The 25,937-nt window shown below is 54.5% G+C and overlaps 6 protein-coding genes across 6 annotated transcripts; 3 read left to right on the forward strand and 3 right to left on the reverse strand.

Moving 5' to 3' along the window:
* Positions 1–5,197: 5,197 nt before the first annotated feature.
* JDV02_001905 (uncharacterized protein) lies at positions 5,198–6,836 on the reverse strand (the record flags this gene model as incomplete). The annotated part of the gene is made up of 2 exons (XM_047982879.1): positions 5,198–5,481; positions 5,801–6,836. The coding sequence occupies 2 exons, from the start codon at positions 6,834–6,836 to the stop codon at positions 5,198–5,200; spliced, it is 1,320 nt and encodes a 439-aa protein (XP_047838849.1).
* Positions 6,837–12,464: 5,628 nt separating this feature from the next.
* JDV02_001906 (uncharacterized protein) lies at positions 12,465–15,175 on the reverse strand (the record flags this gene model as incomplete). The annotated part of the gene is made up of 5 exons (XM_047982880.1): positions 14,735–15,175; positions 14,472–14,682; positions 13,912–14,408; positions 13,509–13,858; positions 12,465–13,447 (listed from the first exon to the last, which is right to left on the reverse strand). Exons 1-5 carry the CDS (start codon positions 14,971–14,973, stop codon positions 12,465–12,467), a joined length of 2,280 nt encoding a protein of 759 aa, XP_047838850.1. The 5' UTR covers positions 14,974–15,175.
* Positions 15,176–15,928: 753 nt separating this feature from the next.
* On the forward strand, positions 15,929–18,403 carry JDV02_001907 (uncharacterized protein; the record flags this gene model as incomplete). The annotated part of the gene is made up of 5 exons (XM_047982881.1): positions 15,929–16,105; positions 16,160–16,285; positions 16,350–16,424; positions 16,481–17,333; positions 17,403–18,403. 5 exons carry the CDS (start codon positions 15,929–15,931, stop codon positions 18,356–18,358), a joined length of 2,187 nt encoding a protein of 728 aa, XP_047838851.1. The 3' UTR covers positions 18,359–18,403.
* Positions 17,387–21,573, reverse strand: JDV02_001908 (uncharacterized protein). Its single transcript, XM_047982882.1, has 8 exons — positions 21,191–21,573; positions 21,054–21,114; positions 20,441–20,988; positions 19,934–20,380; positions 19,827–19,880; positions 19,677–19,763; positions 19,552–19,619; positions 17,387–19,497 (listed from the first exon to the last, which is right to left on the reverse strand). The coding sequence occupies exons 1-8, from the start codon at positions 21,338–21,340 to the stop codon at positions 18,651–18,653; spliced, it is 2,262 nt and encodes a 753-aa protein (XP_047838852.1). The 5' UTR covers positions 21,341–21,573; the 3' UTR covers positions 17,387–18,650.
* Positions 21,574–21,625: 52 nt separating this feature from the next.
* On the forward strand, positions 21,626–23,167 carry JDV02_001909 (uncharacterized protein). The gene is made up of 4 exons (XM_047982883.1): positions 21,626–22,095; positions 22,165–22,470; positions 22,533–22,743; positions 22,797–23,167. Exons 1-3 carry the CDS (start codon positions 21,892–21,894, stop codon positions 22,650–22,652), a joined length of 630 nt encoding a protein of 209 aa, XP_047838853.1. The 5' UTR covers positions 21,626–21,891; the 3' UTR covers positions 22,653–22,743; positions 22,797–23,167.
* Positions 23,168–24,168: 1,001 nt separating this feature from the next.
* Positions 24,169–25,617, forward strand: JDV02_001910 (uncharacterized protein; the record flags this gene model as incomplete). Its single annotated transcript, XM_047982884.1, has 4 exons — positions 24,169–24,401; positions 24,456–24,703; positions 24,759–25,129; positions 25,186–25,617. The coding sequence occupies 4 exons, from the start codon at positions 24,169–24,171 to the stop codon at positions 25,615–25,617; spliced, it is 1,284 nt and encodes a 427-aa protein (XP_047838854.1).
* Between the last annotated feature and the right edge of the window lie 320 nt (positions 25,618–25,937).

The raw sequence follows: 25,937 nt of genomic DNA on the forward strand, positions 1-25,937 counted from the left end.
TCCACAGTCCTCCGCAGCTGTCTCATAGTCAGCAATGATGTGCCGCTGGCATGGATGGTGTGCTTACATCCTGTTCTCTCTTCTGGTATTTGTCGGTCACGCAGATCACTGAGTGTACATTGATGGCCGTGAGCGGCAGCGTCGAGTGCTCTCACTTCGGCTCGAAAAGCGCCTGCCTCCAGCTCTTCCTTCTGCATATTTTGGTCTTCAGAAAGAGTGAATACTTCGGGAATCCGTCGTCTGGCTGTTGCAGTCGAACGGAAGACGCCGACCCGAACAAGCACTAGTGCCTTCTGGCACACCGACTCCAATCCATGCAGGTGAATTAGGTGGGAAAGAAGGGCTGCGTCTCGTGCATTCCAGATGATATTCTCAATGTCCTCTAATTGAGTAACCTCGTAATCTGATTGTATGAACACTCTCTTGAGTGCCAGATACAAGGCACGCTCGCTAGGGCCATCTGCGTCCATGGCTAGGCTGGAACTAAGGAAGGTAAGTGACCTCTGGCGCAAGTGAGAATGAGGATGAACGAACTTGTCCGTATGGGCGACATCGGCCATAAATCCAATGCGAAGAGGGGAAATCAACTGCAGTAGCGAGGCCTCACATGGCTCAGCGTGAATCATGACCTGCAGTAGCTTTTAGGTGGGCTGGCCAGGTGCAGGTACGGCCGCCCTGTAAAGAGGGCCCAAGCGCGCAGTTGTTCCGTCATGGCTTGGTGTCATGATGCTTGGATTGTGGTCGAGTCCTACCTACCACAAGGCACCTTCTGGCACTCATGGAGGCATTGCTATGAGTTCCAGCGTAAGTGCGAAGCGTGGACAATATCAGATGAACAATGAAATCGTCGCTAAGCATGAGGGCCAAACCCATTAAAACGCCCTAGGTGACCAGATATATGAGAGCTTGAATTCTCTATACCACAGTAGTAGTAGTAGTGTATTTTCCGTCCAGCGGCCGTGAGGCCGCTCAGGTCCCTGTGGGGCACAGGACGTGCTGAGCCAGTGGGTCTGTCCTACGTTATCGATACAGGTTGTCGTGGGTCTCTGAGAGATTGCCTCCTCGCGACCCCCCCTTCCCATCGCGAAACGTAAACAAACCACCATCCAGCATTTCATCGGCTCTGAGGCGCTCCAATTCGTGCTCGGTGCCCGTCAGCGGGTCGTCCAAGCGCGGCATCCAGGTGCCATGTTCTACTGGCCTCGAGAGAGGCCGTCGTCGGAGACTGCGAGAGCAGCCTCAATTGACCCGGGCGGGCAAAGGGTGCTCCAACACCCTCCGCCTACACGGGCCAGAGTATGCGCTGGACATGCAAAATTACAAAAGAAGGAGAGAAGAGAGGGTGAAGCGCTTTGCCTAATGGCGAGGACACGCCCATTCGAAGAACGAGCTTGCCTTCGCCAGCTTGGCGAACTTGTCGAAGTCTCTGCCTATTGCACGATTGACTGCCGCAGTCGGTGAGGGTACCATCCTCATCCGATATCGCGGCAGGATCTTTCGGCAATAGAAGAGATGACTTGGTTCTTTTCGTCGGCCACATGAGCATGACAGCCGCACGTTGTCGTGGTTGAATCTCTCGTGGTAGTCGGCAAAGTCTCCGTGGCGAGACCGTGCCGCGAGCAGGTGGTGGAGCAGTGGTCGTGGGAGCTCTAGCTCTGGCGGGCAGCCGGTAGTAGGCTTGAGATGCAGTGGCTTGTATTGGTCGGGTGCAGAGGCGTCCCACCAGGCTTCAAAAGCGTCTCTGGACTGCTGCCGGGCAGTCCTGCGCAGATGAGCAAGTGTTGGGAGAGCGTCTGCGGGTTCGGGCAAAGAGGTGGCTGCCTTCGCTAAGGCGTCCGCCTGCTCGTTGCCTGGAATGTTGGTATGGCCGGGGATCCAACGGACCTCAACGGCGCCATGCGTCGTGGCTAGGGCCTGAAACTCGAGGAACACTTCCTGGGAAGAGTCCGCGGGCATGCCTCCCAGGCAGGTTGCGACAGCGAGGTTATCGAGGCATACGAAGATGTGTCGTGGGCTGGGGAGGCCCAGTACAGCACGCAACCCCTCAAGGGCGCCCTTGGCTTCGGCATCGAAGACCTCGGCTGGGCCAAGGCGACCGTTGCCAGTCGTCAAGGTGAGTCCATTGCGATGAATCACATAACCGTACCCAGCGGCCTTCTCTTTCGATAGGGATCCGTCTGAGTAGACGATGAGCGTCTCAGGTGGAATAGACCGGAGCCATACCCGAAAGTCTTTCGCAGAGTCGTCTTTCGACGCGGTCTGTAGGGGTGTCGCGTGCACGTCGAACCGGCGGGGCAGGAGCAATGGTCGTGTGCCGCGAGGTAGCAGCTGATCGCTGCGTCGGAGTCGAGTCCGGAAACCTTCGCGGGGCATCTGATACTTCAGCTTGATCGACTTATGGATGGTCGGTGGCCTGGGCTGCAGTGTGCGTTTGGCGAGCGGATGTGCTTCATCTAGAAGCTTAAGGCGCGCTGCGAAGCGCATCCGGCGAGATTCTAGCAACTGCACGATCGGCGGGATGCCACTCTCTCGATGCAGTGCGGCGATAGGCGTCGTCCTCCAGACTGGCAGAACGGCTCGCATAGAGTTGTAGAGAGACTTATTCATCTTCCGCAGTAGCTCTTGGATTCCCGAGGAGCCCTCTTTCGTGGGCTGGCTCCAGCGTGGGCTAGTCAGCCCGGGGTACCACGCTTCGACACCGTGGAGCAGCACTGGCTCGACACAGGCTCGGACGGCTCTTCTCATGGCGCTCGGAAGCGGGCCATGTTTGGTGTTGGCGAGCCCTCGCAAGTGGTGTGCCACGGCTTGCGCACTGGCTGTCCATTTCTCGACGTGGGTCTTGAACGTCAGGGTGCTGTCAAGCCAGATACCTAGCCAGCGCATCGCTTTTTCCGGGCGTCTCTCGCCTTCGTGTAAGACAGGCGGCGACACTTTGGGTTTGGTTCGGCAGAAGTGCATGACCTCGGTTTTTGCAGGATCGAAGCTTATTCCGTTGGCGGCGCCCCATGTTACGAGCTCGCTGACATAGCGCGACGCCCTGTCGGCCGTCTTCTCCAGTGAGTTTCCTACGCATAGGATACCAGTGTCGTCAGCATAGCCGAATCGACCCTTTGGATTACCCAGGCGATAGATCGGCTCTGTGTACAGCAGGAAGAGGATGGGTGAGACGGGCGAACCCTGCGGCAGTCCACACTGAAGTGGGGAACTGGGCGTGGTGATGTCCTGGTATCTTACGCGCGCCGAGCGATCTGACATGAAGGAACCTGCCCATCGTGCGAGATGCTCAGGCCAACCCTGCTGGCGGAGGCGGAGGATCAGTCGGTTGCGGAGGACGGTGTCAAAAGCCCCCTGAATATCCATTGTCACCAGCGTGGCGACCAGTCCGCGAGCGAATGCTTCTTCGATGTCGTGCACTAGAGCAGCCACGAGGTCGACAGCGGACCTCTTCGGCAAGGCCCCGGCTTGTTGCGGATGGAGCACCCCATAGTGGATGGACGCCCACGCTAGACGGCGCGCAATGAGCCTCTCGAGGCCTTTGCCTAGGGAGGAGAGCAATGAGATTGGTCGCCAGGCACGCGGTGTGGACAGGTTTCGTCGACCCGGCTTCGCTATCATGACCACTTCCGCCTGCCTAAATGGTTGGGGGTGGTGGCCGACTCGGAGACAGCCCTCGTATAGGCGACGGACATGTTCGCCGATGATATGCCAGGCTGCTTTGAGCATCTTAACAGTGATATTGTCGGAGCCGGGAGATGTGTTCCCCGTGCGGATGGTCGCATCCTGCACCTCGGCTAGCGATACGTCATGGGAGAATGGTATCAGTCTCGTTGCGGTGACTGGGACCCACGGGTCGGGTATGTCGTCTTCCGCCGTTCGCCTTTCCAGCGTGGCTCGTCGAAGAGCATTCGCTTTGTCGAGTTGCGTTTCGTATACTTCGCCACCTACCTCGAGGGGTGGCGGTTGAAATGCACCTGGAGACTTTAACCATCGGACGGCTTTAAAAACAGACGCACTGTCGTTAAAGCTGTCGATGAGGTTGCGCCAGTATAGGCGTTTCGCCTGACGGACAACCTTTTGGAACTCCTTTTTGGCCAGCTGGACCTCGCGGTGAAATCCTAGAGGATAAATCCTTCGGATTGCGCGGTACTCCACTGCGGCGAGCCGGCATTCCTCGGTCCACCACGGCGCGCTGCGGGTCTGCTTTCGAACAGGGCGGCCGGCGACTTTCGCCGCTACTTGGAGGAGGCGCACCAGGGCGGATGCAAGAGCATCAAGATCGTAGGTGGTCGCCGTCGGAGCCGGGATGTCCGCTGACCCATACTGGACCAGTTCCACGAAACGCTTGATCTCATCTTCAGTCGTGACGCGGACCTTTCCAGGTGTTATTGGCGCTACGCCAATCTCGGGCAGTGTCACACTGAGCGTAAAGTGGTCGGAACTGGTGGCCAGATGGTCCTCCACCACAGCCTCTGACAGGGATATGTTGGAAAAGGCAAGGTCTATCGTATTGCCATGCGGGTTCGTGGGTACGTCGGTCGGATTGAGCAGGCTGAGACCATTCTCTGCTGCCCAGTGAGCGATGTCGTCGCCGCGGCCATCGAGGCGACCGGACTGCCAGCTGTAGTGTTTAGCATTGAAGTCTCCAGCCACCAGGCACCGGCTCGGCGGGCTCCAGGCTAGAAGTATGTCAAGAGCCTCGTCGAACTCAGGCTGCCGGTAGCAGTTAACTATCGTCATATTATTGATAGTGAGCCAGAGAATGTCACGGGTTGTCGCTGGTCGCCGTTGATCGGCCGTTAGGCCGGGATGACGCCGGACATACGTCATGACCCTCGGGCGGGTGCTGTTGTTAGTCCAGCTGTCAACCGGAGAGAATGTGTCGTACGCGGGATGTGTTTTGGTGAGACAGCGGCCTTCTTTGACTTCTGTCCACGGCTCCTGTAGTAAGACGACGTCGTATTGCTCGGCGTCGGCCAGGGCGAGGGCACAGTCGTGCGCCGGTGAGATCTTGCCAACATTGGCCTGGAAAACGCGAATGGTCTTCCTTCCGGTCTGGTTTCTATGGTGTCCTGTCATATGGATGATGCGGTTGGGTTGGCACGGTTGACACGCTTTCTCTTTAGCGGAGATCTAGGCGTGTCGTCGTCGCTTTCGGGCTGGGGGGTCGTCACTACTCTGATGCATGGCGGGGACATGGTCACGGCCGGGCTGAGGGCAGAGTGGACGCTCTCAGATTGTGGAGTGGGTTCGCGGCGTTCTGGTTCCCGCCCGTCGTCTTGCTGAGACGCGTCTGGCTGTGGTGCGACGCCACTTTCTTGTTCGTGGTAAGCGTCCAAGCCTGTATCTTGAGGCTGAACTTGCTCGGGTACAGAAGGCGGCGCGATTGGCGATCGCGGGCCTGGTTGGACCCCTTGTTCGTTTTGCTCAGTCTGTCGTGCTCGCTGGGTGAATAGCTGTTCTCCCATTTTTCGCACGCGGTTCCTTTCTTCTTGGGTCAGCCGACGATATACGCCATGGGACCGAATAGGTCGTGCGGGGCATTCGGTAGAGTCCGCGGTATGGGGTCCTAGGCAATTCGCGCACTGCTCAGGAGCGGTGCAATTGGAGTCTTGGTGATCCGGCTTTCCGCATCGTTTGCAAGACGGTCGGCGGTCGCAACTATGTCGGGCGTGAAAGTCCCAGCATTTGTCGCATTGGCTAGGCGCGGCCGGTTTATCGATGTATCGTGCAAGTCTGCTAGAGCCGAAAAGCCGCCAGGGTCTCTTGGTGGGCTCGAGGAAAGACACGAGAAGTGTCTTACTTGGGAGGTCGTTCGAATCATGACGGCTCGGACGGATGCTGACGGGTGAAAGGCCAGTTTGGCAGGTAATTTCGCCTCGAACGGCTTCGTCGTAGTCGGCTTCGTTGCCTTGCAGATCGGTGAGCCTGCGAGGGCAGTTGGCGACGACGTAGGTGTACCATTTTCGACTGGTCTCAACAGTGTTAGCACCGAGATCCTGCGCCCATTCCTCCTGGCACTGGACGATGAGGTCTCTGGTAGTTGTATCTGTAGTGCGAAGAGCCCAGCCCGAGTTCACGGGGAACGCTGCCGGGATTTGGTGGAGGTCGATGCCGACTTTCGCGGCGATGTGGGTCCGGATCGCGTACGACTCGAACTTCCTCGCCGGCGCTTCGGCGTCTAGTCGCACGAAGACCCGGAGGTCTTCTTTCGGTGGGGCGGGGACTGGTCGTCCATGGAGACGTTGGTCGGCTGTTTGTTGTGGTGCGGGCGGCGGGGCCGCAAAAGAGGGAGTGGCGTGGCCCCCGGAGGGCTGCAGAGGGCTGCGGCCGGCGGCGACGCTGCTGTACGTCGGCGCGGTCGCGAGCGGCAGCATAGAGAGAGACTGGCGCCAAAAGTCGAGGAAGCTGGTGGCGAATTGGTTCGCAAAGCTATACTCTATTCCAGACGTGAATTGCTTGGCGGCGTGGTCGAATGATTCACAGAACGCTTGGAAGACTGCCAATTTGGCGTTATACGCATCCGTTTGCTCTTGTGCGACCCTGTTGGCCCCTTCGACGATGGAAACGGGCTCCAGAATGGGTTCTAACGAGGGCCTATACGGCGCGAATGCAGACTGTGCCCCTTCCGTAGCAGCAGTATTGGAGAGTCGCAGTAAAGGCGAGGATGGCGTCCGGGCCGATCGCCGTGGCGCAGGTGAGACACCAATCGGCCGGTCTACGACCGGGGAGCTGTTTTGGAGCTGGGCTGCACGGGCCCGGTCGGCGAAAACTAGAGGGACATGATTATCCAGATCAAAGGGATCTGAGCTGGCATGCGAGCCCGTGGCAGTTGCCATGGCCGCTGCCAGAGCCAGCGCAGCGCGCGGCTCGAAGAGTTGGTGGTGCAGTTGTTAGGCCAATTGGTGTAAAATACGCTACTTTCTTAACAATTGCATGCCAAGAAAGTATGATGACAAAGGAAGGTGCTCTATACCACAGTATTCGAGGGGATGCCTTGTACCAGGTAGCTGGGCTATGATGAACTTTGACCACCGTGCGGGAAAATTTTCCCTATTTGCCTCTCAGAGCGCCACGCTCCAAGGCGTAACAGTGGGGATCGACTTCCGGGAAAATGGACACTTGGGTATATTACCGCCGCGTTATAGAGCTAAGAGTTTCCCCGTTACTATTCCGCATCTGTCATATGAAATAGTAGTGCGCAGATTGACTTCCAGGGTGCACCTGGTTTGCCATTTTTAAATGTGGGTGGGTGCAGAGGATAATACCACTTAGCCCTTCCGTGACCGGCAGCGTCATTTCCGTCCCAGATCCGTTGACGCTAAGCTCCTTCAGCTGCTACGATCCTTGAAGAGTCAAGGCCTTGCCGGTATTCGCCAAATGACTGAAAGATAATTTAGAGCCTAAGGTTTGTTACTGTCGTTTGTACGCAGCACGACTGATGCAACTGCAGGCGCCTGGCTCGCGCTGGATGCAGAATCGAATGTGCACCTGCGCGTTCAAATATTCGTACAGCAATCGAATCTGATGATAGCGAATCGCCGAGCTCGGCCTTACGTTTTGATCCCCTACTTATTTATTTGGGCCGTGAACGGGAGCCAATGCTAGTGCTATTTGTTACGCCCAGAGGGAGTCCCCTATAGGGCCACTGCGCTGCGCTATTTACGGTTCAATACATTGTTGCATGTCTCCTCAAGCCCCACAGATGTTGCTCTTTCGGTGCCAGTCTTTCCATGCTGCTATTAGCGCTCCAAAGAACCGAAGAATGGGCCGCCAGCCATGCGTCTGTGTTCGCACCGGACAAATATCAGCTCACCCACTTCACTAGGACAAGATCCAGGATCGACGCTAGCAAAGCGCTACACAACATAGGGTGTCATTCAACCCACGCCAACCTACAAATACTTAGGCCTAACAATAATTGCCTCATTACGTTGGAAACAGCATGTAGACGAAATAAAACGGAAGGTCGGAAAGACCATCACCGCACTCAGCAGCCTGGCACACTCAGCGTGGGGTGTGGGGGGCGTTGGCTGTCTGCAGACCCCGCTTTACCGGGCCTGGCTGCGTGATAAAAAGCGGCTACAACCGAGTAGGAATTCAGTTCAGTTCAGTTCAGAAGAGGAGACCAATAATAACCTCAGTCTTGATGACGAGAGATTTATAACTGTCTTCATAAGTGTCATCGCGGGTCTAACACCTGTTCCGACACAATGCAGCTCTCGAATCACGAATCTACTGTCGCTGACCTGCTACCGGTCTCTTGACTGAACAACGCGAAATACATGTATTCGTTCTGAGCTGCCACAAAGCGAAAAGTCGCCCGCAGCTTCATCTAGTGCACAGATATCGTGGTAAGTAATCTCCAATTGTGGTTGTAGCACAGAACGCGCTTGCTGCAGCCTTTCCACGACGACCGCAAATGCCAACCCTAAACCGAAATCCACCCCTGATATCCGGGCCCTTTACAATTGGGGTGATTTACCGTGATGGTCACAATTTGGATTACAAGGTGCAGCGACTTGGCACTCCGAGGGTACCACGACCATGACAATCCGTATAAAGCGACACAAGCCCCGGCCACGGAGCCATTTGTGATGGGACGGTTATCCGTTAGTAGTTCGTATGTAAAAAGCGTAGGTCCGTGTGTTGCCAACGAGCCAAGTGCTAAATTGATAGTGATGCATCCCTAGACGTCATAGCAAGAAAGCTCGCAGGCAGCCTCGGCCGAAACGCCGCAGCAATTTATGGACCCTGGCAACTCGCGGGCGCTTAAATCTGCAAAGCACATATTGTCAGAAAACTATGACAGAACTTGAGCTCCCTATGACGGTTGCATTGATAGTGCAGTCAACCACCCTATGTGGTCCTGGTTATCTGATATACACCTGCCGTATCTAATGAGTACTAAAGCCGCGTGCTGTCACCCATTAGCTTTGCAATTTGCCTTCCACTTGCTGCATCTGCCTCATAGTCGACATTTTGTAGAGCTGATCGCAAAAAAACCGCCGTGGCAAGTGTGGCATCCTATCTGTACACGACTGCCAATCGTGACACATAGCACGGCAAGGAGCGCTTGGAACCCAACCACGAACCCCAGATCCGCATAAACATACGTCCAAGAAGGCACTTCAACCATGACGCTGATGACAGGTTCCATGCCCGGAACTTCGATATCTGGGATTTCGATTGCAAGACCTCCGATTACCCCAATGCAGAACAGTGAAATTGTATTGCCCATGTCTATCCCGTCACCGCCGGAGTCGATGCCATATAGACTTTCGGTCGGATGGCTCTGAAACTGCAGCTTTCGCGTATTATGTAATCCAAAGTTTGATGAGCCATAGCCCTGCAGAGCTATTGATTGAGATGCCAGCCTCGTTATGTTGAGTTCTAACTGGTGTTCTGGAATGACGGCATTGACGACGGGACCGATAGTAGCATTGCAAATATAGAACCAGGGGTCATCAATTGAAGCTTCGAATACTGATATGATGGCCCAAGTGTCGCCAGACGTATGCGGTTTCTCTGGATCGAACATGAACAAGGTTTGATTCGGTCCATTGAGCACTGGGAGCGGTCCATAGACTGTTTTGAAGCCATCGTCGACGGTAACCAAGCTCTGAAGTCCATCACCACCGCTGATTACTTTCCAGCTTTGACAAGATGTTGACGTGGAGACATGTCGTTGGGAAGTTACCCTAGCATGGTATGTCGAGTTCCTCGTAGACCTTTCTTGAAAGACATATCGGCAGGTAGTGGTGTCAATCTCGCAGAAAACCGGGAAGCTGCGAAGCTTGACCTTGGTACCAGGTGTGGGTAGAACGTCGTCAAGTGACTCTGTACTATTGCTCCATTCAATACGAGACGGTGATATCATTGATCCAAATCTGTGAGAAAGTTATGAGCCAAATAGGTCTTTGTGCGGCAAACAGGCAGGGAAGAGGACCGCCCGGGCCAAAACGTCCTCCACTTACCGATTTGCTGCATGCTGTTTTGCAACAACGGCTTGATCATCCGAAAGATTCTGGAATAAAGAGTCAAAGCCTTGGTTTGACATTCCGGGTATCCGCACCATCCCTGGCTTGGTGAGTACGAATTCGGTGTTATTGTCGGTGTTATAACATAGCCCGAGCAGGGTTACAGCAATTTGCGAGCTCTGGGAGGACTCCGTTCGTCAGAGTAGCAAATACTTGCGGGATAGTCAACTCACCAGGTTAAAACACAACCAGACAATAACGAAAAGTTTGATATAAAAGCGCCGAGTTGTCCAACCTAGCTGAATGAGTCGGCTGAGATTTTCGCTTTGGAGGATCAGATTTGTCTAACCTAGCGTTAGCGCGAAGGGGTTGGAGTGTTGCACGCTGTCCAGTACTTCTCGAGGTGACACTTCATCGAGGCTAAGAAGCCACCACCGAAGTCCACTAACATTGGCCTTGAGTGAGCTCGCAACGCTCATACCAAGGCCCAGAGACAACCCGATGACCAGGGCATTAAACATTCGCCTGTCAGTGCTCGTAATGGCTTTCTTGTGGGAGTATATCCGTAAAATGACAACAGTCGTTAATGCGAGCAAAATGGTGACAGCCAGTCGTCGAAGGCTGTGGAAGGACAGACGCCTGAGCTGCGCCGAGCGATCAAACCCCTCGTGGGGCAACTTTGCTGATTGTCCGCGACTGCGTGCCGTCTGAAGCGATGCCAGCCGGGCCCTTACCATGTCCAACAAGCCAGCCCGGCTGGTCTCCGTGGTATCCAAGCCAGTCCCCATTGACGGCTCTGAGCAAATGTTAATGCGTTAAGTGGGTTATCCGAATAGCGTCTAGAGGCTTTGGTGAGAAGGCTGTAATTTTGTTGTAGCCGGGCCATCGCGACGGATGAACCCTGATTTAAGAGGCTTGAGTCCCCGCAGGCGGTCGCTTTACTGCCATTATGCAGGCAGGGTGATGCTACATTGCGGCATGATACAATTACCTCAGCACTTTCGCGACATTCGAAACCCACGCTGAGCGTGGCTCAGACGCATATAACGCCCGGGGAGGCGTAACACAGTAGGTGTTCGAGACTAGTAATGGCGCGAAAGTCTGAGTAATTGAGACAGACCATGCTTCAGAGTCAGGCATATATGGTTTGAGTAGCACCATTTACAGTCACGCGTTTCTCTATTTTCACATCCAAGACCTGCCAAGCCGGGCCTATAATGCCACACTATTCCGTACTAGGCTGCCGGACTGCCGGGCCGCACTTCCGTGGCTGCTCTCGATATTTGCTGATCGCCGTAAACAATACTAGGGTCCAATCCGCCGGTGAGCTCGCCAGCCCGTAAACTCATGAGCCGTACAATTAATTCACGGCCCCCGCCGCTGATTAAATTTTGAAGAAAATCACCTAGACTTCTTCTGTGGGTTGCTCTATGACGCTTACGGGATTGAGCGCTGCCACGGGAAAGCTATTCTAGTGTCAGAATACACATTACATATGAGTGACCAGTCACCGGCTCATGTTTCTCGCGTCTTCGTGCTAGGAGAAATACATGCCAGCTTTGGGGCCTTCAAGGACTTCCATTTTTCTGCTTCTACGAATGACTGTCGTCATGACGATATCGGAATACCGGGAAGGATTACCGCTTTGAACACGCAGCGTCAGCTTCGCTCGTCCTCTTCCGAAGTTGCGGGAGTGTCAGGGGATGGTTTCTGATATCACTTTTCTTATCGTATCACTTAGCTAAGTGCTCCATGAAATGACGAAGATTGAAGACTTGTGACTTGGTTTGGATGTGCCTTGAGATGGCCTAGGGGTAAGTGTCTCTTTTGGCTATATATAGGCTGCGTTGGCTCTATTGGTGACTCTGACGCTCTCGCAGGATGACGTTCCTTAAGATCGAGAAAGCTGCCGACTTCTTTCCGTCGTGGGGCAATGAAACACGCTATTTAGCACGACAAAGTAGGAAAATGTACGCTCCTTGTCTTTCTACAGCATCTCATACGACTGGAAACACATCTCCCAAGATGTCTCCGGCGTGATGAAGACAATGATGACCAGAGCCATAAGGACAGCACCTTGAGCACCGCGCCTCTATAACGGAGCCGAGGAAATCGTCGACCGCGACGCGCGCAATCATGCCCTCAGAGAAGAGCGTCAAATTAAGGTGCTGAATGCTACCGCTGCGAACCTCCGTGTCAATCACGAGTGCGCCCATCGCCAGTAGTTTACGCAGAGGTTCCTTTGCATGTGATGAGTGCCATCATCACCTGCCGGACAATATATGTGAATGCCGACAGTGCCACGTCGTGGCGTGCAGGCACTGTCGCTACAATCGGCTCTGATCGCGCCGCCGTGAGGCCGTTGGGGCTTCGCTGTGCACTCCCGGACTCCCAGGAAGGAGTCAAGGGCAACTTGTATGGGTGTGTTTTAGACATATGCGCCTTGAGATAGGCACGGTTTCTCCATGTCGAGAGGAGCCCAGGCGTTTACCGTCGGGAGGGTCGAAGAGCAACACCATGGATCGTGGCGACGTGATTCCGAAAATGATCAAGACTGTGCAGCTTAATGTCCGCCTCTCTGCACTTCGGGTGCATGCAGCCGATGAAGCCGTCGCGTTCCATCTTTTCCATCGTCGCAAGATGTTCGCGGTCAAAATGATCGTTCATCACGGCCGGCCGACAATAGGCAAATGTTCTCTCCTCCACAGACATTGCTTCATCGCCGATGCAACGAGGACACTGTGCCTTTGCCATGAGCAGCGGAAAACGGTCGGGCTCCGGTGATTTCTCCTGCACCGGGCTGGAGACGCCGCTCAGCACCTTCGTGACGATGCGCTTGCGTTTGGCCGTTTCTCGCTTTCCAATCAGAGAAACCATGAGCTCAGCGACCTCAATACGCAGCCGCAAGAAGCCATCGAAATCCAGGTCATCTACGTGTTGGCATAGCAAGTTTGCCAGCTGCGCACGCTCCGGTATGTGAAGATCGACCGCTGGTACTGAATATGCTTGGTCGACTTGATGGTCATCACCGGCAAGCTGCTGCTCAATCTCCCACGTGGGACGATGGTAGAAGTAGTACTGCCGATAGTATTCTCGAATACTCTTCTCGCGTTGCGCCTTCTTCGTTCGGATCGTCTTCGTAAGCTGTCGTACCTTGTCTTCGTGTTTAGTGCCTCGAATTCGATACCGCCCGTTCTTCAGCTTGTCCCTCTGAGCCTCTAGTTCCACGATCTCGGGATTGGGTTCTAGACTTTGCCAGACTTCGTCGGGCACCATGTCTTGCCTAGCTTCTGGGTCACGCGTCAAGCTCATGTGCGTGAAGAGATCGATCAGACAATCATCTGTTGGTTCGCCTGCCACAACTCTCTCAAGGTGAAATTCGACCTTTTCGTTGATGTAGGCGCCGTTGAAAGTGGCCCATCTCGGATCATGGCGCATCATCTGGTCGCGCACAGCATCAGATGCGTTACCTAAAACGATAATCCCCGCGTTAGAGCTTGCCTCGGGTCATGGTGGTAGCAGAAAATGTACCGTCCGCCGCGTTGGCGGCTCCTCTGCGAAATGCCTTCGGCCCTAGCGCTTTCTCAAACCCGGCGTCAAGAGTTTGTCGCTCCATGTCGTCGTTCAACTTATGATACGGCAGGGGTTTCTCCTTTGACACGGCCGAACCATCGAAACCGCGGAATAGGGGTCGTTTCAGCCATTCTTCTTTCCAACGCAGTGGCGTGCACTTGCTCGATCCACAGTTTCGGAGTCGGAAAACGCTCGTCGCACTTGTTAGGCTCGGCGCATCAAACGCCTCGTCACCGATAGCGATACTAACGACGACAGTGATGATACAAAACATAAGTCTTCTTGTACCAGTGAAGAAGAAGATGGTCCTGCTTAGTGTCAGCAGAGAGAGCGAGACATCAAGAGAAGGAGAGCAACAGACGGTTTGGGCTTACGATCAACTCCTTTGTGGTGAATGAACTTGACCGCCATGGTTAGAACGTCCATACCGGTCTGCGGATGGCGTACAACCGACAAGCATATGTCTTCATAGCAAAGAGCTTTTGGTCGTCCGCGAGCTATGGTCTCCTGGTACAACATGTTCTCGAGCAAGCGAGAGTTGTCATCGACAGGCTGATCCGAATCGTAGGCTGAGTCCTCAATTCTGATGCTCTTCGGACCATAGAGATCTTCATATGTTCCATCTTTCGGCCGCCTTTTCTCATTATCCACTATCTCGGCAGGTCGAGCGCCAGTAAACGCCAGGAGCAGGTAGCAGCCTGAGAGCTGGATGCGGTGTCGCTCAGAAGGGAAGACGCCTTCGTCGTATGCTATGTTGAAGGTCTGCAGTACCAGGAGGTCATCGGTACCAAGGACTGGCTTCCCGTCGATGTTGGGAGGTCGAAGTTTCCACTTAGAAACCAGAACGGTATCGTGCCACTGTGGGAACGTCCCTTTCGTCAGAAATTTGCCGATGGTCATGAGAACACAAGCCAAACATACCTTCTGGACCTCTCTATTGTCGTTTCTGTCGAAATATCGACCCGTCACGCTGCTGTAGAGCTGCTTATACTGACGCCAATACTCCCACGAAGTACCTTCAGACGTAATCTTCCATCTTTCACAAAGATGATCGAGGAAATCCATCGCCATCGGCCGATCGAGTCTGTTGATCACCTCCATCCATGGGCCGCTTTCCGTAGCGTTGCAGTATCTGAGTGTTGGTCAGCAGATGGACACTTCCCTTCTCGCTGAGGGGTCCATACATTTTCCACTTCCTCAATATCCGTGCGATGTTAATCTTGGTGCCATCGGCGTAATCCGGCTTGAGAAAGCGCATGTCCTGGAGCTGCTCACGAAGGGCGGCACGCTGTCTGGCGTTGAGAGGAGCTGCCTTTGTGATCCTTCGTTTTTCATTCTCGCGTTGAGCGAATTTTCGGAGGAAGTCGGCATGATGTGCAGTGTGCCTGGTTTTTCGTTTGTTGGAAGCGATGGAAGGTGCCATGGTCAGCTCCGACGAGGCTTTGGCTGACCGTGTGTCGTGGCTGGAAACTGGTGGTGGGAGCGATGTGAGGAAAGAAGTTGGATGGGTGTTGTGAGAGGGCGAGCGGAGCGGCTGGCTTTTAACGCCAGCCTGTTGCGCTCGTCAGACCCGTTGACGTCCATTTTGGTGGTGTCGGGAAACGGACTCCTGTGTTCTGGTTGCCAGATGGAAGTCGAAGGAAGAGGGTGAGCGAGCGGAGGGGGTGGGGCCAAGGCAACGGGCTGGTTAGTCATGCGGATGACCCCTGGCCAGTTGCGTCTCAGCTGGATGCGCCCGCAGGCGCACCCGCCGGCAGGTACACTGTACTTTGCGGGCGGTGCCAGCCCCTCACTGTCGAGGCCACCAAAAGCGGCGCCACCTGCCACCCGATCCGGTGGCCACAACAGCGCTTTCTATCATTAATCTGTATGCGTTGGATCAGGGCTGGATCTCAGGTTAGGTTGCCATTCGCGGTTGTCGTTGGAAGGCTGCAACGAGCGCGTTCTGTGCTGCAAACACAGTTGTAGAATGCTTATACTATACTTCGTATAGATATAAAGGACCTATTCCTGTTCTTTAAATTTGTGTCTTGATCCGCACTATAGCCGTTGCGCGAGGACTGGCGGATTTGAACAGTAGCGCCGCGCCTCGTCTAGACACTAAAGAGTGCTTTCGGTCCCCGTTGAACCCAATCTGGATCGGTTACCCCCCCTTCTTCCCGACGTCGTATCCGGCCCGGAGCTCCACCCCGAGCCGATCAATCAGCGGCTGGCTCACGACGACGGCTTGGCTTCAAGAGTCTCAAAAGTTCTATATTCCACAACTCCACAACTCCACGGCACGAAGCACTCATCGACGTAAGCTTGTGTAAAAGACAGCGAAAATACATACACGTTGGTTCTGTCATAGGCGAGAATTTGGCTAGTGAGCGACAGCCATGGAAGTGGTATACCATTCACCGATTAAGGCGACCGCAGCCAAGGAGCCCCCCAAGGCTGCTCCCACTGTCTCGGTGTCGCCCAACCCTCCTGCGCTGAAAGTCATCATCGTAGGCGGAGGCATCGGTGGGCAGACAGCAGCCATTGCTCTCCGCCGACAAGGTCACAGTGTGAAAGTCAGTTGCCTGATGCTCTTTCGCATGCTGTATGGAAGTTGACGCCTTTCTTAGGTCTACGAGCAATCTCGCTTTGCCAACGAGACGGGTGCCGCTATTCATCTTGTTCCAAATGGTCTCAGTGTTCTTCATCAACTTGGCGTGCGGGCAGAGGATCACGGAGCCAACGAAATCATCAGCGTGGGACCCCCTCTCGCATCACGTCAAGCTCGTATCGCTGATGGAAAGCTCATTTTCACCACAGACAAGGCTTCGGAAGCATTCTGGGGAGATAATGAAGGTCATCGACCACTACAGCCAAAGAGACCGCTTCCAGGAGGTAGGAAGACCTAGTGAAGTTAGTGTCAAGAGATTGCTGACAATCCACTTACCCAGAACTGGCTTCTAACCCATCGCGCGCACCTCCACGATCATCTCAAGGCCGTGGCCACTTCTGCCGAAGCCCCTGGCAGGCCAACCGAGCTGTTGTGCTCATCAAAGGTTCAGCGCGTAGACGCGGAGAAGGGCATCGTCTATCTCGCCAACGGCCAAGAAGACCAAGCCGACGTCATCATTGGAGCCGACGGCGTGCACTCCGTGTGTCGCATTGCAGTATGCGACCCTGCTCCGGCCCCCCACCCGTCAAAGGACTGTACCTTTCGGTTTCTCCTGGACCGTGAAGAGGCCGAGAGTGATCCCGAGACGGCCCCACACGTCAATCCGCAAGTGAGTTTGGATATCTGGTACGGGTCCGACCGCAAGGTCGTCATTTATCCCTGCTCCAGGAACAAGATCCTCAACTTTGTTTGTATTCATCCCGCAGGATTGACCGAAGACAAGCTTGATATGGAGGGCGAAGCACTCAAGCAGGAGCTGTTGACCGTATACGAGGGATTCCACCCGGGTCTGCTCAAGATGCTTGACAAAGTGAGCCCTTCGGCCCTCAAGATTTGGCCGTTGCTGGACATGGAGACCTTGCCCCGGTATAATGTTGGTCGTCTGGCACTCATCGGAGATGCAGCTCACCCTTTTCTCCCTCACCTGGCCCAGGGCGGCGCAATGGCCATCGAGGACGGTGGTTCACTTGGTGTCATGCTGCGCAAGGGAACCACGGCGGACCAGGTCCCTGAACGGCTGGAGTTGTTCAACAAGGCCCGCTACGAAAGAGCCACCCTGTGTCAGGAGCTGACGCGACTGACTGGCGGAGACGGGATCAAGTCCACCGAGTTTGACCCCTCGAAACTCAACTGTGAGTGCAGACACACGCCCGCGCCGCGGCAACTGATTTGATCATACTAACTGGACACTCTGCTTGAAGTGAACAATACTCTTGATTACTTCCTGCCGCACGACGAAATACATGCCTCCACCCAGATTCTGAGGCAGCACCTATGGAAGAAAGAAGAGTCAGCTCGATGGAGGCAGCCCATTGTCTTCGGGCCCATGCCCGGTCCACGCAACATCCCCCAAGAATGTGCCGTAGGTGGACTGCCTTCAACAGTCACAACTGCCACGGTCAGGTTCAAGACAAGCGCAACGCTTCTCAAGAACCTCTTCCCAAACGAGGCATACAGCTTATCCCAGAGCGATTCTGTTGGGCAAATGAGCATCGTGGTGCAACAGTTGCGAAATCTGGACTGGTTGGGTGGCGGTGGGTATAACCTGCTCAGCCTCTACCTCCACGACGTTCAGTACACCAAGAAGGACGGCACAAAGTTGAACGGTTTCTATTGTCCTGTTACCTTCGAAGATTGTGCCGACCCCATAATCGCCGGTCGGGAGGATCTTGGATGGCCCAAGCTGTTTTCGGAGATTGACGTCCAGCAGCCCTCGGCGGGAATCATGGAGGTGTCTCTGTCATGGCGCGGTGCCAAGTGGGCATCCTTTTGGTTGCGTGGTCTCCAAGAGAAGGGTACAGAAGCGGCGGACGACTCTTCTAACACTGCCACGCCGCCAGAAGATGGTATCTTCCTCCATAAACACGTCCCGGGCATTTCTGGTCGGTTCCATGAGGCAGACGCCGATTATGATGTATTCATTCCGAAACCGTTTGGGAAGGACATGTCAGAGAGACACGCGAGCAGGGACAAGCCGGTAATGCTGGTAGCCGAGGAAGCGGGCGTGGAGTTCATCCCACTGGGCCCGAGCAAGCTTCCCACCATTCATCACATCGTGAGCCGCATCGCCGAGTTGCCCAACCTTGGGAACACAGTCGGCACCTTGAAGACCGAAATGGGAATGAGGGACTTTTCGGGCGGCTATCGGCTGGAATGATGGTCTTCTTATTGCGAGTGAGTCGGTCTGCCTGCGCCATGGATGTTCATTAATATAACGAAACCGTGTGATGTCGAACGACCGTGGTGCGTAGCACGAAGTAGCAGTAGCCTTGCTTGGAACACCAGGCCGGGACTCGGGACCTTGCAATGCCCAACTGATGATTGTTCCATGAGGGGTCTTGCATACTGCCAATGAAGCTAAAACCGGAGTGCCCTTGCCGAAGTGTAGATTTCGATGTGTCCAATCGATGAAGGAGTTGCACGGCCGAACTCATCGCACGGAGCGGGTGTCATGAGGCCGACGCCGTGCTTCCGCCTGCACGCTTCAGACTCTCGACCTGGACGAGTTTCTGCAACACCTGGCCGAGATTCCGCGCCAGCAGCAGGCGCATCTTCTTAAGAACTATGACTGCCTGCCCCAGCCGTGATCGTGAACCAGAACTCCTTTCAGCCGTCTGTCTAAAGCTGGTATGCTTGCTGGCCCAAATGACAAGACCAGCGTTGAAGATGCAGAGCGCATCATGGGGCGCCTCAACATATCCTGACCTCTTTGCAGGGGCCGTGAGATCAATGAGCGGGATCATTGTCACCACATCCATGATTTGCAATGCGTGTTCGAGGGCAGTCTCGACATCGAAAGAGTGGCGCCAGCTTTTGATGCGGCCGACCATGGTTGGCGTGGCCTCTCGTTGCATGGTTGCCGAGTACGCGGCCTCGCTGAGATCAGAGAGGGGCGCATGGAGTGCGACGATGATCATGTGGCCAAACAGGCGTGCCGAGATATTGGTCGTCGAGCAAGGGTTTTGTATAAGGGCGTCGACCGAGGCGTGTATGATGGCCGGGTCGTAGTCTCGATTCGTGGCCTCGTACGAGCTGCCGACCCAATTGCCACCACCTAGCCATGAGCTGGTAGACAGCAATATGAGTTTTTGCAGGGTGAGTTCCTTTTTAGGCTCCAGTTGATTCGCGAGAAGAAAGGCTTGTTGCTGTATGTAGTTGAGCGGCTGAGCGCTGTAGGAGTCTGCAGATGCCGCGTCGCCCCAGCTGGTGTGTGCGAGGTATGCCGGCGTCAATATTGGCTTTAGTTGAAACAGCGAAGTCCTATAGCTTTCTAGCAGCAGGATATCCGCCACCAGCCTGAGGGGGTATTAGTTAGTCCCCTTCTCTATACCTAGCGGGTGATGAACGTACCTTTCTTGTTGTGTCTTCTCATTTCCCTCAGCATCGTCTGCGGAGAGCAACCCATGCATACAGAGTGCCTCAAGTGAGAAAGGTTAGCGCACTCGAAGAGGAGCTTGGGATGGCCCGTTCTATACCTGGAGCAAGCTCTGATGAAATGCCTCGCTGAGTTCTCGAGATCGCGGATGCCCTCCACAGATGCCAAACAATTCGGCCGCCAGGAACTACTCTAATATTAGAAAGTTGTCGAGCTCTTTTCGGGCTGTCCGGGGGGGGGGGGCTTATACAGCTTGTACGAGACTCATGGCAGCGGGCCGTGAATGCTTAAGGGAGCCAGCAGCCTAAAGCATTAAAGTCAGTGGGAACTAACGCTGTTTCTGAGTGGAAACCTTACAGAATTGTTCAGCAGCCGATGGGAATCCGTAAAAAGTACCCTAGAGATGCGAGGACTGCCCTTCAAGTTGACAAAAAGGGATCCTACAGCGGCCATGGCCAGAATCTGCTCGGGTTGAGTGTGTGAGGTAATGGCAAAGCCCTTGAAGGACGTGAATGTTTCCGAGACGTGCCTGAGGAAGATGTTGAGCAGCGAATTTAGTACTTCCAAGTCGTACTTGCGGGGGACTAGCGGCATTCGCAGCCACCGAGCGGTCTGTTCGTCAAACTTGGAGCCCGGTATGTCGAGCTGCAGCATCTGCGCCAGGTAGTCGAGGCCGGCCTCGTCCGGGAATTGATAATCAGGGCTAGCCAACATGGCTCCATTCAGCGCGAAATACTCGTCCTCTAATCCAGGGAGAAACGTGGTGCTCATCCAGACCAAAGGGTCTGGGAAGTCGAGAGCGGTCTAGCGACGGTCCAGTAAATACAATGGACTTCTGTTCATGGATGCAGGCAGTTTGCTCACCAAATCACCCATACAATCAGGGTTCATTGCATCGGGACACGGAAGTCCCATACCGTGCTCCTGCATGACTTGTGCGTCGGCCTCGAGATCGACGCCGCTCATCCAGCCCTGCAGCATGGCTTCGGGAAGGGCGGAGGAGACCTCAGCGCTTGATGACAGGTTCGAGGCTGTGAAGGCGGCATCCTCCATGGCAGATTCGGATGTATTCACCAATATGGTCTCCATGTCTGTGAGCTTCGATTCGCTGGAGTCGATTGGTGGTGATAAAGAGTCGGGCGAGTGTAACAGCCGGAGACGATCGGAGCGTTGGTACGTGCAGTCCTGTCGTTTGGCGACGCACTTTCGACATGGTTGCTTGCCATCGCACTTCAACTTCTTGCTGTGGCACAAGTCGCAGGCAGACTTGACCCTTGAGCGGATCTCATCGCCACCGTTCGCGGCGGCGCTGCGTAGGTTCTTTGAGCACTTGTCGACGTGACGTCGCAGCGAGTCGGTTCGCTGAAACTGGTGGCCGCAGAAGTTGCAACGATATGGCCGCAACAAGCTGTCTGAATCAAAATGTGAGCAATCCACTCCCAAGAGTAGCCCCCGTCGATGTCCGGCGGACGCTTACGTGTCGCAAGATGCCTGTCGCGGTGCTCGGCGCGACTGAAGCTGCGGTCGCAGATGTGACACTGCGACGAGTCGTCTGTGTTAGCCGGCAGGCTTGCCATCTCTTTCACCGGGTGGAAATAAGGGGGGAGCTCGTACAACGAAAGATGGCGGCGCTGAACCGTCGCGCGTCGACTTCGACGCGCGAGCGGACATGATGCTTGCGCTTTGACAGGAGGTTTGCAGAACTGAGGGGAGCGCAGCCTCGCGATGTTGGTTCAAACAGTCTGTCCGAGGTAGATATTCCATGACACCGGGCCCCCGACCAGGATGGCACAGGCCACAAACGCACGACAACTCGCAAAGTGCTCCGTGGTCGAGCTCCTATGGGCACCACCAAGCGACCGAGTTGATAGCTAGTGGATCCCCCTCACTTCCTAGGGATGGAGGGACTGGACCAGACGCGGGGTAGTGTGGCCAAAGAAATAAACAATATCCGCTCAAGCCGTTCTTCCCCGACACAGTTGGCGCGGGACGTAACCGCGGGATGTTACTCGCTCCAAAGCCTCGACAAGGTCGCCATGATTCCTAGAATGACACGGTGTTATTGGACTCGGAGATGTCTCATCATGAGCCCCTACAGCTACCGCTGAGCTGAGTCCGTGACCCTCGGGGGACCCACAGAGTAGAACGCGCGTAACTTTATGGAAGACCAACCAACCAACCATCAACCCAACCTTGGGACTTTGGCTTCCAGCCCCCGATGGAGGGTCCATTTCTCGTCTTGACATCGTACAGGAGCCTCATCAACGGAGTTGCGGCCCGATCATCGCGCCCCAGAAAAGCTCAAGCCTTCAGCCATGGAAAGTCTGCAGGATGTCTGGTATACAACGAGGCGGCCAGGCCGCCAGGACAACCAGGACGACCAAACGTACCCTGACATGAGCGTTTTGCAGGAATACAAGGCGGCCCTTCTATCACAAGAAAGGACGGAATGCGATATTGACTTCTTCAAGGAGGCACCGGCAGACTTGGTAGCAAACTTCTGTGGCGAATGCATCGAGGTCCGCCTACCCTTCGACTTTACTAATTCCGTCTGCGTGGATTCTGTACTGAACGTCGTACCTTTCTAGCCCTCCTTCCCCTCGAATCTCTTCAACAGACTGCAAGATCTGGTGCCATCCGCAGAAGAAGTGGATGTGCTGCGGGGGACGTTTCTTTCCCGATTCCTGTCCGGATGCCCGTTTCTACGCGACCTCTCCCCAGAATTGTTCCACGACCGGTCACGCTATTTGTCTTTGTCAATGGCCTTCTTGGGTGCGGTGATCCTCGCCGAAATTGAACGCAGCCGTAGCCTCTGGAACCTTGCCACAAAGACTCTCATGGCTACATTAGCTCTGGACAATAGCCAAACACGCCATACGGAAATCCCTTTAGCCGTGGGTGCCTCCTGTGCATGCATGGGACACGCTGTTTGGGTCTGGGCTAATATTGCGCCAAGTGTATTCTTCTAGAGACCGTCGGCGTGCTGTCGAGCGACTTGAGCATCTGGCATATTGCCAATAACGTCCACGGTTGCGTAGAAGCAGTACGCGGTAACTTATTTCCCTCCCGCTTGTAGACTGTGCTGAGATGTATGAGATGTCCAAGAGAATCTGGAACAATACCGCGGATCCAGTTTCGGGTAAAGCCTCCGCCATCAAAAACCGGAGGTGAGTCCTCATATATGGCCAAAGACTAATGCGTTGCTCAATGAAACCTGCAGTAGCATGATGTTTTATGTGGTGTTGATCGACACGCTGCGTTCGCTGCACATGGGTACGACTGTATCGAGCATATCCGCCTTCGCTGACATCACACTCGAGCCGCCATATTACTCACTGTCGAGTCTCGTATCGCGAACCCTTTTTGCTGGTCCGCAAACCGAGTGGCCGGTTTTCACCCAAAACAACGCACTCATAACCATTCTCCTTTTACTCAACCACACACTCGTCTGGGCACGCGAAATGTTCCCACTGGCTGCAGCGGAGAGGCACATCTCACCACACACTCGATCTAAACTCGATGCCGAAGCTCAAAAGTGTCGCGTCAGAATCGAGAGAGCGCTCGATAAATGGGAAGAGCAGTACAAGCGTGAAGTCGTGCAAGAGACTCGAGCCTTGTTCTACTTTTGTAGAATGCACCTGCGTGCTCCTCACTTGCACTTGATTGCTGTTTACGCCCAGTATGAACCTTTGACGACTCTCTCACCTATACCATTGGATAAGGTCTCGAGCATCGTGGAGACAGACACCAGCACGCTAGATGAGGCAGCTCACTTTGCCTGGCTGGTCTTGGAACAAGTTCCCGAGGCTGCGGATGCAACTGCCATTTGGCTGCCTATAGTCTTGTACTTTTCTGGGTTGCTGGTGTGGATGAACATTGCCTCGCAAGGGTTGTCACGTTCTCATGGGTCTCTTAGAGTTTTACAACTGTTTGGGCAGAAGCTGGCATGTATGCCGTGGCCATGCTGTGCAGCATTTGCACAGAACCTAGAGAGGATCGCTATGTCATAGCTTAGTATACAAAGAGACATGGTCATCCCGCGCGCTGCATCCTTCGGCATTTGCTAGCACCAACATTTGTGGCAACCTCGGGCCCGCCTGACTTGACGGGCAGGAGCTCGGTGCCGCTAGGTTGAACCTCTGGCAGGCCCCGTCCGGGTGACTTGGACCGGGCGCGTCTCGGCTTCCCCCACCACCAGCCGAAGTTTGGTGTTCCCCGCTTCATGTCAATCGAATCGCGGAGCCTCACAGTGGCATGAGGTGACTCGGCTCTGGATGCTTCAGATTCCAACGCAGCAGATGATAGTTTCCGTAAGTAGTATCGAGTTGTTAGTCCCGACTCAATGTGACCTCACCTTTCAGCCGGCCACCCGCAACCGAGCCTTGACCTCATGAGGCAGGCTCAAGAAGTACCTAACGAAGCTTAAAGGGAATACCTGTTCAAGAACGGCATTGAGACTTCACATCAAGCAAGTTGTCAAAGACCTATTCTGTATCTACTATTCATTCCATCGGCGTGCAGACACAATGACGAGAGATCACGTTACCGTGGGCATTGTTGGTGGTGGGATTGGCGGTCTAACTCTGGCAAAGATGCTGGAGATGAGTGGCATCTCGTATATCCTGTACGAAAGCTACCATGATATCGCGCCAGATGCAGGTGCCAGCCTCGGTTTGATGCCAAACGGGCTGCGTATCTTGGACCAACTGGGCCTCACGGACAAGTTTGACGCGTTCCAAGTAGTACACGACTACTGGGAGCACCGCGACGGCGAAACAGGAGAGCTTTACAAGCGGTCCATGTTCATGAAACACTATCCTACCTTGTAATTGGATGATCTGACCTGGAACGAAGATGTACATGGCTAATCATCATACAGAATGGGCTACGATGGCTTCTTTATGGCTCGCCAAGATGTCTTGCGGCTGCTCTACGACAGCCTAGAGAATAAGAGTAGGGTTCACGTCTCGAAAAGAGTCATTTCCATTCAGGAGCTTGATGATTCGGCTGCCATTGAGGCCGCGGACGGCAGCCGCTTTTCCTGCGACTTTGTCGCTGGGGCTGATGGAGTGCGAAGCATTGTGCGGAACAACATTCTAGCAGCAACAGTTGCGGCCCCGACAGACTGTAAGTTGCCATGCCAGCTTAGCCGTATATATAGTAGCCGCTAACATTCTAGAAGATCTCCAAGCGGAAGCTGCCTGCGTATTTGGCATATCAAAGCCCATTCCGCAAATCCCAGCGGGGCGCCATTTTACGATATATCGTCCCAAAGTTTCTGGCTTAGTGTTCGCAGGCTTGAATGGCAGACTGTATTGGTTCCTCTTCAAGCTTCTGCCGGAACCTATCGAGTATGGAAAGACGACATCTTTCACGCAAGCAGACATTGATGAAGTGGTTGCCAATATATCCGATGCTTGTGTGACGGATGGTGTACGATGGGCTGATGTATGGGCTGCCAGAGAGCAGGCCCTCATGACAGCTCTCGAGGAAGGATTATCTCATAGTTGGAAGTCTGGAAGAATGTTCCTTTTGGGCGATTCTGTGCACAAGGTGACACAACATCCTGGCCCCTCAACCATGCTTTCGGTTGTTAACGAGTCGTACAGATGGTGCCACACGCGGCCATGGGGGCCAACCAAGCCATGGAATCAGCTGCCTGCTTCGTCAACAACCTCCGAAAGTTGCAGACCAGCTCTGACGGTATTGGCCCGCGAATCTCGCGAGCCCAAGTCGATCAATGCCTTGATGAATACGCCAAGCGACGTCAGGACCGCATGGAAGTCATCTCCAAGACCGCGGCTACGTTCTGTAGGATGCAGCTCAAGATTGGTCCTGCGGCAAAGGGCTTCACCGGCGCTCTTCGACATTTCAGGGACGAAGACTTTCTACAAAAGGGTCTAGAACAGCTGACCGCCGCAGAAAAGCTGGAGGACTGGCATTGCGGGAGCAGCCAGGTTGAATATTATAGCGTGCAGTCGGCCAAAGCCCTGAAGGTTCTTCAGGCCAAGGGTGATTTGGCCAGCCTTGGATTGGCGTGAGCCGCGTTGCACTCCTGTGCAGATGACAGTGGCATGTTGACAGCTAGTTCGTTGCGATTGTTGTCAGTATGAGCAGAATTAGTTTCCCTGCATTATTAGAGAGCATTGAGTATTACTGTGTATAGCCACGCATTTCTCTATTTTTATACATACTTTGTTGGAGGCCTGCTAAGCCCGGAGGGGCCACTAAGAACGCCTACTGTAAGCCCATTTATAGCGGGTTGTGGTGTCGTTTATGTGACGCCGTTAGTAGCCCAGCGCCCCATCCTTTCCCCTACGATACTGCCGCAGCCTGGTTAGTAGCCATTGGGCTTAATTGC

The sequence above is a fragment of the Purpureocillium takamizusanense genome, chromosome 2 (genome assembly GCF_022605165.1).
Source record: "Purpureocillium takamizusanense chromosome 2, complete sequence".
Lineage (NCBI taxonomy): Eukaryota > Fungi > Ascomycota > Sordariomycetes > Hypocreales > Ophiocordycipitaceae > Purpureocillium > Purpureocillium takamizusanense.